This window comes from Podarcis gaigeae, assembly GCF_964106915.1.
Source record: "Podarcis gaigeae genome assembly, chromosome: 5".
In the NCBI taxonomy this organism is placed as follows: Eukaryota; Metazoa; Chordata; class Lepidosauria; order Squamata; family Lacertidae; genus Podarcis; species Podarcis gaigeae.
The window spans coordinates 65,298,118-65,311,476 of NC_139681.1; the positions used below are offsets into that span (position 1 = coordinate 65,298,118).

At 39.9% G+C, this 13,359-nt stretch overlaps 1 protein-coding gene across 2 annotated transcripts in view; it reads right to left on the reverse strand.

Annotated features, from left to right (window-relative positions):
- PAK2 (p21 (RAC1) activated kinase 2) overlaps nt 1-13,359 on the reverse strand; it is a 41,672-nt gene that overhangs the window by 12,427 nt on the left and 15,886 nt on the right. For both annotated transcript variants that reach the window (XM_083741888.1, XM_083741889.1), the window contains 6 exons: nt 6,125-6,335; nt 4,639-4,739; nt 4,102-4,252; nt 2,822-2,853; nt 1,743-1,841; nt 1,038-1,167 (listed from right to left, as the gene is read on the reverse strand). In XM_083741888.1, coding sequence (XP_083598014.1) covers nt 1,038-1,167; nt 1,743-1,841; nt 2,822-2,853; nt 4,102-4,252; nt 4,639-4,739; nt 6,125-6,311 — 700 coding nt within the window. In that variant the 5' untranslated portion in view covers nt 6,312-6,335. The remainder of the gene's footprint in view (nt 1-1,037; nt 1,168-1,742; nt 1,842-2,821; nt 2,854-4,101; nt 4,253-4,638; nt 4,740-6,124; nt 6,336-13,359) is intronic.

Below are 13,359 nucleotides of genomic sequence, written 5' to 3' on the forward strand. Positions count from 1 at the left end.
CCTGATGCCTCCTGAGCCATCCCATATCCCACATCATATCTCAAGGACACGCCAAACCTCAGGAGCAAACTTTCAGGAGGGTACAGGAGGCAACAGAAGGAAGGAGGAAGCAGGAAAACCTTGTTCCATGAATGCAAAGTGTTCCGTTCACAGAAGGAAAGTTAAGATCCACACCATTTTATCTTCTTCAATGATGTAGCAGTGATCTAAACCTTTACAAGAACCTCAATTGTACATATAACTCATGGCATATGTTGCTTCATTATGATTAGCAGATGTAATTACGAGCATTCGGAAGTCAGTTTTTGCTTACTATACTGATGACAATAGAATTACTATGAGCAACATATACATGCCTAGAAGATTATTGAAATGCTGAAACTTCTATAAAATCCCACAACTATTCTCACAAATCAAACCACTTCACGCAAGTTATCATTTTAAACAGACGAAGACTCTTCATGATCATCTCAAGACACTGCTCTAAGCAGCTACCAAATGTAGTGTAACAAAATATTGATAAAAGCCTTTCCATTAAATATTCACACTTTCAAAAGACAACATAATATGAGTATTTTGGATAGTAAAAGCAGTTTTCAACGTAGTACAGACAGCCACTTTTTTATTACTTTCTAAAACACTGTCATATCTTGTCCCTATCCTAGATAGGAAGAGCTGTACCTATATAGGTCTATTCATACAAAAGTGTTTGCTTCCTGAGAAAAATAATGTGAGAACAGTGCAAACACAGGATATGCTCCTTAACAATGCATCAGCTATAAGTTCCTGCTTCAGCATTTCCTCAGCTCCTGGATTGCTAGCTAGCAATAACAATGCTCACACCATTCACACAATGCCTCTTTTCAAGAGAATCTGCTCACAATTCCTACAAAGGGGTGAAAAGTTGTCAAAATAAGGTTAAATACAGTGTGTGACTAGAAGGGTCAATGGCTGACTCACCATACAGAATACTCAGTACATATGACTTTGGGCTAATCATACCCCTAGTAAAGTGCTGACTTAGAATTTCAACTTACGCAGCTTTTCCGTGATTTCTTCATCTGACATCTTAACTTTCTTCTTCTGCTTATCTGCTGATTTAGCAACTGTGTCACCCGTGTCACCAGAAGGTGCTGGGATGGGATCTATTACAGATCGCGTATAAATCTGCAAGGAAATATCATAATTATAAAGCCATTATATTACTGTTAACAAATCTCTTTTCAAGTTGAAACTGCCACAAATACTTAACATCTCTCATGAAAGATTTATGGCTATCCTTTTAGTCAATGTGGCTCCACAGCTACTACAGCCTATAGGCTGATATGAATAGCTATAGGTTTTTGTAGCATTAGGGACTTAATTACAACAACTGACCCAACTGACTACTGTATATTACAGTAGCATACAGTTGTATGAATCCTTTATAGAACTAAGCTCTAAATGGAGTATGGTAGATAAGAACTTTCCTAAACAATTTTGGAAATTACAGTAACATTTCCTTGTATACAACTACTAAAGCATTCTTTTCAAACTCAGAAACAACTATTCAAGCCAAGCTCTCACTGCACAAGTAATGCTGTTTCAAAGTAAAAGCCAGTCGCCCGCTCTAATAGGAAACTCAAGTGGGCAGTATTGATAAGAGATGGAACGAGAGTGGAAGAACTGAACAACAAAAGGCAGGTATCTGCAGACTGGTTAAGTTATGGACAGAAACTATTAGGTGAAATAAAACGACTCACTGATTTTGTATGATCTGGTCGTGGGGCGATAACTGGAGGTGCCACTTCGTCATCATCTTCCTCTTCAGGTGCTGCAGGCTCTGACCCTTTTGCATTGGGCTAGAAGTTTTGAGTTGTTTTTTTTTTTTAAAAAAGAGAGAAAGAAGTAAAAGAAATTAAGCCCTTCTATAGAACATTTAGAAAGTTCACTATAAGGAAGTATACAAAACTATAAGATCAGAATAGTATGGAGTGGGAAACTATTTTTTCTGTTGAGAGTTGCATTGCCTCTGAACTAATCTATTGATGGTGGTATACCTGCAGTAGATGGGGCCAAAGCCACCACTTCTCTCTTTTCTACTTTGTACAACAGACTGCTAGGAGAGAGGCAGATCACTCTTGCCAGGGGTCTGAACTGATTGCTTGCAGAGGCCTTTTAAAATTAGGCTAGGAGTTGAATGCAGCCCTATAGCCACAGCTTGTCTATCCTGATAAGAGCATTTCAAGCAGCTCCTCACTGCTACTGCCTTTGAACTCCCTCCACCCACTCCCCAAGTTCTCTGTGGAGTGAATAAAGGATATAATCTCTCCCCCTTCCCTATGGGCTTTTGCAGGAGGCAGTAACAACAGCACACGAAGCCAGCAAAAGCACTGGCCAAAGAAGCCGAATTCAAAAGGACAGAAAATAACCTCTCAATGGTCAAAATGAGGAAGGAAAGGAGAAGCAATGTTCTGGTGCACACTGGACTGGGTGGGGGGGGGGGGTCTTGCTATTGGCAAGCAAGACAGTGGATATATGGAACTTTGGTTTTGATACAACAGCAGCCTCTAAACTTCTCAAACCACGTGACAAGTGACGTCATAAATTACAGGAGTGGACCAAGAAAGAATCCATTCAACTGATGTAGCCAGCTTTAATTTTTTTTAAAAAAAAAGTCAGGTGAAGCTCTCTGGTGACTCATACCTCAAACCAGACAATAGTTGAAAAAGCAAAGCTTGAAAGGTACTGCATCTCACTAGGCTTGATTCACATCAAGAACTGCAATAGAGCAGTGTGAATACTTCTGAGAAATGTAAGGAATGTAATAAAGCACACTTACTGCTGGTGCTCCTGAGGGGAATCCATCTTTGTCTAAAAAAAGAGTAATTTGAAAATTTAACCAACAGAAACACCGAAAGATTTTAAGGCATTTTACAATAGGAGTAACAATGATAAATGAAAAGTATTGGGGTCTTTCTATAGGAGAGATTGAAATGTGAGTTAAGAACTCTATTCTTCTTTCATGCTCTCAGTAGAATAGGTTCACTTTTAAAAAAACCTAAATATGGATATAATTGGTGCCTAAAACGTTTAGAGCCAGTTTTGTTTTCTATTAAACAAAACCTCTACATAAACAGAAACTCAATACCAAAACTGTTACATCAAAACTAAGGATAATCTGGAAAAACAAAGTTTTATATGTGTAGGTAAACCCAAACTTGTTGACCCTTAACTAATGTGAATTCAAACTCCAAATTAAGGGAAGCCAAGTCTTCATCTCATTTTGGTATCATACGCCTTGTTTGTCTGTTTTTTTAATTTACATGTTCACATTTGCTGTTAGTTCGCAGTACTTTTGTGAGCCTATGTTAAAACTGTGTGATATCAAATTCATTAGTAATGTGAGAATATTCCAACTATTCTGAAAATCTGTCCTCATCAAATACAGAGAATACCTGAAAGTATCAAGTAGCATATGGGTTCTATCCAACTCAACACACTCAGAGCAGAGTGAAATGCGTAAACTTGACTAACTGCACTGATTTTTATGGGTTAACTTTGAGAATGACTTAGGGTTGTATCCAACTATGTCAGCCTGAAAGCTTAGTTAATGAGCTTTAGAATTTCAAGACCCTTCCCCTTCAATTTTGTACAAGGGCTCACTACAATTCCCCACCCTACTATTAATGACAACGAACAAAATATACAATGATTCCTGTAAGTTTTTTACAGCCCTTCTTCTAAACCTCCATCCTTTGGGAATCAATTGTGTATAACTCAGTTTAACTTTCTACAAAAAACGTAAGAATACAAAGATAGGGATCGTAGACTCAAAAATGTTTAAGAAAACGAATGTATATTATTTATTCTTTCATGATCAAGTACTTCAAATAAACTTCTTTTAACTATTTAAACTAAAGGGGCAGTAATGGATCTTATCCATCATTAGAATTTTGGCTTACTGAAAGCTGGTGCCCCACATTGCCTTTTCTCCAAAGCACTATACATTGAAGAGTTTCACTGCAGACTGCTTCTTCATTTTAGAAGCAAATTCTTTAACGCTTCTCAAGAACAATCTGAGGCTCCCCCTGAATTTTCCCACAGTATTCTAAAGATTACCTGTAGCAGAAAAACTCAAATATTTCTGTCTTGCTGTGTCTTTAGAATCATAGAACTTCAGCACATCAAGGACAGCCTGAGGATTCTTCTTCTGTTCTAGCTTGGTGATATTTGACGTCTGTAGCAGCCGAGCCCACTGCTCTGGCATTCCCTAGGAAAAGAATATAAAATTACATCTAAAGTATAGCACCCACAAGTTTAAATAATTCATATAGACACACGACAAAATCACTATTTCAAGATCCTACAGAAAATACAATGAAACAAGTCAGCATAATTTCATAAAGCGGTCCAGTTTGTTGTTATAATGAGAAACAGTATTTTGCAATATAACATCTATTTTAAGTTAAATTTACCCCATTTCCTTATTTCAGTTTTCTACAGCTTTCCTATTGGTGCAACAGGAGAAATATGTATTGAGAATGTTTTTCAGTGATGAAATACACTGGTAACAACAGTGCTTAAAAAGAAAATATTATATTTCTTATCAACCATAAGTTAGTACACACTGGACTGAGAGAAGCTTGGCATACTTACAGTGAATTCTCCTGTAACTGCATCAAAGCCAACATGAATAGTATGTTCAAAGTCTGATGGGGGAGAGATTTCAGGCCTTTCTTTTTCCTTTTTCCTACTCCCTACAAGAACAACAGAATAGTCAGCCTAGGAAAACAGCTGTAAAACAGCTCTTTTAAAATTTAGTAAACCTAGCCAGCAAATATTCTTTAAACATAACTCTTAGGTGCACAAATATGCCCCATGATTCTAGTAACCAGGATGTCTTGAAACAGACATGTAACAAATTTCAGCTAAGTCATGTAGAAGGAAACTCAAACACCCATCCTGGCACTCACTAAGCCCCCCAGCCTCTCTCAATTTTTAATTTTAATTGAGGGCATTTGGTTATTTGCAGGAGGGGGCTGCCTGCTTTTTTGGGTCTGCATTTCTTGCTTGGTAGGGTGAAGGCATTTTGCCTAGATTTTCCTGCATCTTTGTGTTTGCAATTCAAACTGGAAAATGACCATTTGAAACTAGTTTCTGCATGTTGGCTCTATAACATTGTACTTGTGTGAACTAAGTACATTTGCAACCTATATTTTTCACCTCACGTCTAAGCTTACAATTAGGTGGGCAGTTAAAGACTATAACGAAGATTAAGATGTAAGCATTTTCATTTCCCCCGGCCATTTTCTCCAAAACATTTGCCTAATTTTCTCAAATCCTCCAAACTTTCAAAACATTAAAGCTGCACAAGTCTGTAACACAGCTCTACTAATTTTAGTCAAAAGTGGGCTTAGTGAAATTTACAGGACAATCCTAACCATGTCTACTCGGAGGTGAGTCCTGTTAAATTCAACAGGGCTTGCTCCTAGACGAGTGGGATTAGGATTGCACTCGTGACAGTAGGAAATACTGCGCTAGATGGGCCTATAGTCTGACTTCAGGTATTAAATTTAACAAAAATGAATCCAGGGAGGATTGCCTCCAGCCAACTAGACAAGAGTGTACGGTATGTTCAGTTGCGTTGTAATTCCCATTCCCTCGTAAAAAGGAGGGCGATTCTCCATTTCATAGGCTACATACCAGTCTGTTTCTCTCTGCCTCCCAGAGAAGGGAGAGGAAGAGAAAACATAGCTCCAATGTGCTGCCTCCAGGTAGACCTCTGTCACAGGACTCTATTTGGATCTACCCTGGCTGGAATGGCCTGCTTTTGGCCAATCTCTTCCTAGCAGGAAGAGTGACAGAGAGAAAACCTGCATGTACTCAACCGGATTATTTTCCCCACTCCTAGGGAGAGGGACCAAAAGAAAAAGAACACAAACCCAAGGAGTCCCACTGCATTTGCCCAGCTGAGTAACAGTGAAGCTGGTTGCTACTTTTTTATGTGCCAGTGCAATCACTGAAATGAGATCCATGTGGCACTGTTCTGTAACTCATGTGTTTCCTAGCTAAAAGTATGCATATGGAACAATGGAGTTGCAAAGGGAAGAATGTCTTGAACCCACACAATGCAGCATCTTACCTTTTTCGGTGCCAGAGAAAATAGAGATGATTTTGTTCCTAGGCTTTTTCTCTTCTGGAACAGAGGGCAGGGGTTTCAAGCTATGATTAGCAGATAATGGATCTTTCCCTCCTGAACTGAAGATAGTGCTGCTCATCCGAACAGGTGGAGCTGGTGGCTTATCTTCGAGTTCTCCGTTGTCAGACATGATACTTAATGGCTAGTCAATGCACTGCAATTAAATAAAACACAGAGTCAGTAGAGATAGCAAAAGCATGTTACACCTTGTTTACTCTTCTTGAATTCCAAGTCTTGCACACATTGTTAATATTCTATATAGGGGAAAGAGATCTTATTAGAAATGTGCAAATGAATCCTGAACAGAAGCATGGTGTTTCAGACAGATTCAGGCAAGTAGTATCTTCCTAAGGCATCTTAAACCAAATCAGGGACCTCTGAAGTAATCTGGGGCATCTTGGAAATTCAGAAATCGAGAAAAGCACTGCAGATAGTACACCTGCAAAAAGTGAAACATTTGTACCCAAGTTTGCACGTAAAGGGACGCGGGTGGCGCTGTGGGTAAAATCTCAGTGCCTAGGACTTGCTGATCGTAAGGTCGGTGGTTTGAATCCCCGTGGCGGGGTGAGCTCCCGTCATTCGGTCCCAGCTCCTGCCCACCTAGCAGTTCGAAAGCACCCCTAAGTGCAAGTAGATAAATTGGTAACGCTTTCTAGCGGGAAGGTAAACGGTGTTTCCGTGTGCAGCGCTGGTGCTGGCTCGCCAGCTGCAGCTTCGTCACGCTGGCCACGTGACCCGGAAGTGTCTTCGGACGGCGCCGGCTCCCGGTCACTTAAGCGAGATGAGCGTGCAACCCTAGAGGTGGACACAACTGGCCCGTACGGGCAGGGGTACCTTTACCTTGCACGTAAGAAAAATACTTGGGCAGAGCAGGATAGGGGTGGGGGAGAGATCTCTGTGACTAACAGTTCTAGTTTCTAATCAACGATACTGTACTTATTCTATCAGGGTTCTCCAGTCACAGTGTTTTGGGGGTGGGACACTGAAACAAGACATCACCTTGATCTTTTACCAATTCTGCCAGCTTGCTGCTTGTTTGGAAAATGTTGACTGTTCAAGTCCTTCTGCCTCTGTCACATGCCCTCACATCTACTACTGTCAAATCTGTTCTGCGCTTAAATTTCTGTGCCTTTTGCTGCCAACTGAGCAAAGCTGAAGCTGGTTTTTTTCCCCCTTTCATCTTGACTCACCAGCCCTTCCACCTACACTTCTGAAATTTTAACATTATTTTCCTGGTGGCACCTTAATATAGAATGCCATTTTCATACTAACATCACTGCCCACAAAACCACAGAAAGAGAAGAAAATGCCTTTGAGTTCTTCCAGCACCACAAAAGCATCAACTTTAAAGACGCATCGCACAACACACACACACTGAACAGAATCTAGATTTTATTCTGTATGTTGTAACCTCCCAAAGAGATTATTGACACGATACAAAATTTGGGTACCACATTTTTTGGCAATAGAGGTATTTCTCACTGCAGCACTTCATACCTGCAATCCTATTCTGCAAAACAGCAGTGAGTAGAAACACACAACTTTGATCATTCTGCAGCAAAAAGGTAATAAGGCAGTAGACTCAGTAGAACTGAAAAGAGCCTAGGAAATGGCTTGCAATTAAGTCTCTTTCTATTTGCTTGATGATGGTTTTCCAGTGCTTTGTTTTGGGTGGATGTAACATGACCCCTCCAACAAGGAAAGGTGCTATGTCACCCAATTAACATAGGGCATGAAATATTCTTATTCTTTTGTTTTCTTTAAAAAAATTACCTTGCTAAATGAACTTCAGGCTGGATGCAAAATAAATGTGTATATATGTTTAATTGTTTCAAACAGGTAATTTGAAAGCCGTTTCCAGCATTTGAGTCACTATTCTAAAATGTTTGTTTCAAATATAGAATCTCCCTTGCTGTCGTGGGGCTCATTATTTCATTAAACTGCCTAATGGAAGTCACAGGTGCACAAATAATTACTACTTTTAAGGTGACTTAATTCCTGCAACCAAATAGTTACCAGGCAAGTTCAAATCAATGTGAATGAAATTCAGCACTCTGAAACCCCCCTGCCATCAATAACAATAGATGCCAACAACTGGCATATTTCCCCTGTCAGGGTCTTGATGTAGCAAAACTATAGCCCCCCTGACCCAGACTCCACAGCCCTACAAACTCCCTTTACCTACAATAAAGATAAAAATAATGATTTCATAAAAAGAAAAAAAGAAAAAAGATTTCAAATCACATTTAACTATGTAGGTTTCTCATAAATATTAAGTTAATATAAGCATGTTAACTTGCAGTAACTCTCTAAACTGAATCAGTACATTGAATTGGTTCACATATCACATTCAAAACTAGCTTTTCAGCTATGGTTTAATGTGGATGAGCTGCATGCTGTCCCACACAGCAAAAATTGCAACTGCTCTGCTCCTCCCCTCTTCCTGTTACACTCCTGGAAAATAAGCTATGGTCTGGCTTGTTGAATCATGCGACTTAGGTTTGAAATTTGTTTCCTCCAAACTACAAACTTTAAACCAAAGACCAAACATTGGCTTCTGTTCTGGTTTGTCTGGAGAAAAACCAACCATGAGCCTGAATCCGGATGAGATTTCTCAGCAGCACAACAGAAATGGGGATTAAGCTAATTGCCTATTATTCTGCAGTGTGCACCAGCATTTTGCTCACTCACATTAAACCACAGCTTATTTTAACTATGGTTTAATGTGAAGCATGAATCAGGCCATTGGATTAAAGGAGCATTTCTATGTAAATGAAGAACTAATTTGATCATTTCTCAAATGTGAGTAGTTACATTCTACCTAGTAAACAGAGGCAATTCAACTTCAGTGGATGAAAAACACTTGCTGTAGTATGCCAGTAACCATAAGACTTTATTTTATTTTATTTATTAATTTTAAACTGCACTGGTTTAAATCCATTAATCAACCCACCTTGCCTGCAACTCCTGCTTCAACCCTCTTGACATTAGGCCCTATTTATAGTTTTGCCCAAGTCCTTCTAGTTAACCACACAGTTATGCCTCCCTGACCTTTGGACTGACCCACATGCAGCTTTAACTCCAATCTATTCTCACTTCTTTCCACAGAAGCCGGACTATAAACCATTTAGTTCACTGATCATTCCATCCCACCACACCACCTAATTCCATATATGCCAGAAGCTTCACTGTCATAAACATATCAGATTTTGTTTAGTCGCTGTCTAAAGGAGTTGGACAGATTTAAGTGCCTTAAAATGTCCCCAAATAAGAAATGTCATGACTAAAATACAATTAAATTCTGTGTTCAACTTAGCATTTGTTAAGAGTGCAACTGAAGTGCAATCTAGGCACGTCTACTCTGAAGTCAGTCCCACTGAGCTCAATGGGAGTTTATAACAGGACTGCAGCCTCAGTTTTCCTGTTAACAAAGGAGCAGCTTGTCCCTCCAGGCTACACACCTTTTAGTAATTCCATTCCACTCCTCCCATCTCAACCAGCAAAGAGCCAAGATGAGCCAAGATGAAAGGTTACTTGATATGACGTTCTTCTGAGCTACTTAAAAGGCACTCTGGCTTACAGCAGGAAAGGTATTTCTTTGTTACTGGCACTGGTGAGGATTTACTGAATGATGATACTTGCTTAGCATTATCTTTCTTTCTATTTTAATGCAAACTCATAACAGCAACAGATAGGTAGCCGTGTTGGTCTGCCATAGTCAAAACAAAAAAAATTCCTTCCAGTAGCACCTTAAAGACCAACTAAGTCAGTTCTTGGTATGAGCTTTCGTGTGTATCTGAAGAAGTGTGCATGCACACGAAAGCTCAGACCAAGAACTGACTTAGTTGGTCTTTAAGGTGCTACTGGAAGGAATTTTTTTTGTCATAACAGCAAATACAACTTAAGAGCTCCTTTGATTCCATTTCTCTCAAATGTCTCTCCAGTAGATTTAATAAGATGCAGCTTACAACTGCCCTGTTGAATTGTTACCTACATGAAAACCAGAAAGTCAGAGCAGTAACTGATTACAAATAAATATTAACTGATTAATTGTAATGAATTCTGGTAAAAGCAAGAAGCCTATTTTCTTCCATTTCTGGAAGAAATGTGTGAGTAGCAAAGCAGGAATCTTAAAAAAAATAAAACATTAATTACCTCCTATTTTAAAGGAAAGGGAGAATACTTTTTAAGATGTTTGCCACCTGCAGCTTTTATAAGTATTTCTGTTAAAAATAAAAAGGTACTACAGTCGTACCTTGGAAGTCGAACGGAATCCGTTCTGGAAGTCCGTTCGACTTCCAAAACATTCAAAAAACAAAGCACAGCTTCTGATTGGCTGCAGGAGCTCTCCTGCAGCCAATCAGAAGCTATGGAAGTCCCGTCTGATGTTCAGCTTCCAAAACAACGTTCAAAAACAGGAACAGGCACTTCCGGGTTTTGATTGTTCAGGAGCCAAAACGTTCGAAAACTAGGCTGCTCGACTTCCAAGGTACGACTGTATTTGGTTACTTGACAGCATTTCTCTAGTTGTTGTTTTTTTCAACTAACCAATTAACTGATTAAACATTGCAGCCCTACAGGAAGTACAGATAACCTATAAACATTTTAATGACTTACTGTTTGAAAACATCATTCTAAAGTTTAGAGAAAGCAACATTAGAGGTATATTTGCCCGGTTTTGTGCAGGAACAAACAGCCACCCACCACAATATGCTTTAATTTACACCAAGGACTACCAATTTATTCAGTCTGGCGAGCCTGATCTCTTACCAAGATCCTCCCTCAGTCATATTATTGCTGCTTCAAGGCATCCTCACCAGGGATGGTCCAGCCCTCACTTCACAAAGGAATCTGGCAGGTAATCCTCTCAGTACAAAGCAAGGGGATGCTCCAGAGGCCTCTTTGTTGCAGAAACCTGAGGGTGGTCCATCTCAGGCTATGTTGGGATAGTGGGGTAGGAGAGCTTGGGGGGGGGATCACATCTGGCAACCAATGCACCCCTTTGGTTTCAGATAGTACATGGATAGAGGAGTCAGAAAAGCCCAGGACACAAATTTTCATGGCCCTCTTGCAGTTATGGCGGCTCATTTACCAGAAGTAATGTATTTAGAATTAATTCTGGAAGTGTATACTCGATCCTGACCAAACTAAGCCCCACACTTTTTTGGCCACTTTATCCATGTACTATCTGAAACCAAAGGGAGTCCACTGGTTGCCAGTTGTGAAGTATATTGGCATTATTTTCAGCTCTCCTACCCCACTAGGAGAAGTAGCTAGCTGCAAGCTACACCAATACTGCCTGGCCAGTAAGCCCTCCTGAAGCTTTTCAGGGGCAGGTGTCTGCCTGGCCAAAGACAGAGATGTACTTCCCTGCTGTAGCACATGCACACAGTTACTAACAGGGAGGAAGGAATACAATGAGGACCTTCTTCAAATCAAAAGTAGAGACAATGTATCAGGGATTTCTCCAAATCAGTTGTGGCTCGGCTGGCACTAGAGAAATAGTTCCTGCTTTTATCCAACAATGAGAGACATTTAAAAGAGATTCTGAACTTGACCATGCTGACCAAAACACAGGGCAAAATCAAACAAGGCTCCCAGATTCTGTATATGTTTTGATGGAATAATTGTTACTCCATTGACCTCAAACCTTCTCCCTTAAGGATACAAGGAGATCTAATTAGCATCACTCCAGTTTGTCTGGATTCAAATTTAATCTGTTCAGAATTGTGCAACTACCCATAGCTTCCAGACATGTTTTGTGCTGAAGAGTCACACTATAAACTGGGGGTTACAGTAACAGCAAGCAGTCCTGTAATTTACAAGTAATTATCCAGTGACCAGAGCAAACAGACATTGAAACAAAGTGCACTAAATGTTTAACAGAGTGTCTCTCACATACTTCATACCCAATATGGCACTGTATTTCTGACTCGGCTTTGTGCCTGCAGTGAAATAGCAAACGATAGTTAACATTCATCAGAAAAGCGAGTGGTAATTTGTAGAGAAGGAAAGGGAGCATTTGAGCCCATGGAACCCTCTAAAACCAACCATGTCAACCTAGAATTATACTTCCATTCCAACTTCATTTTTGAGAACCCATTTACAATGAACCTAGACAAGGCAGAAACTTAGCCTGCTTTGAACAAAGTTATCAGACAGTCTTGTTAAACTTGAGATATTGACTCAGCAAAGCATGGGCAAATTCGTAGTGACATAACCAGAGGCTAAAAAGAATCATCCAGGATTAATTAAAGCAATGTTTACTCCTGGGAAATTAGATGAACAAACTGTGTAGAGCAGGGGTAGGCAACCTAAGGCCCATGGGCTGGATGCGGCCCAATCGCCTTCTCAATCCGGCCTGCAGACGGTCCAGGAATCAGCGTGTTTTTACATAAGTAGAATGTGTCCTTTTATTTAAAATGCATCTCTGGATTATTTGTGGGGCCTGCCTGGTGTTTTTACATGATTAATGTGTGCTTTTATTTAAATTGCATCTCTGGGTTATTTGTGGGGCATAGGAATTCGTTCATTCCCCACCCCCACCCCAAAATATAGTCCGGCCCACCACATGGTCTAAGGGACAGTGGACCAACCCACAACTGAAAAAGGTTGCTGACCCCTGATACGGTAACTTACACGGAAGCCAAGTTTACATTTAAGGCAGATTCTCATTTAGCTTCCGGCACTTCCAATACACATACCTAAGATCAATAAAGATGTGGGCCTTGTCAAGTATAAAATATACAGGCATTCTTTTCACCACATTCCCTTAAAAACATACACATAAAGGGGAAATATCCAACTACACAAAGTCAAAGGAGAATCTGATCTATGATTCGGGGGTGGGGGGAAGCTGTAGTACACAACAACAAAAAGTGGATTGCTCCTCCTATTCAATATTATTGTATAAATGTATAAAAACATTTATTTAACATCTCCTTTGGCATTACTGTAATACACCTCAAGAAGAACATTCAGGCCATAATTGTTCAAATAAACAAAACTGCAATTAGATCAAGTCAACAAACATTAAGGGTCTGGTGGAACAAAACTCCCCTAACTGCCCACCTAAAGGACAGCAGCAAGTAGCTGTTCTGTATTGCCGTTTACCTTATGAAAGAAAACTGGCAGGCTATTTCAGGAACTCTAGTTTTCAGCTTCTATGTTAGGCATTG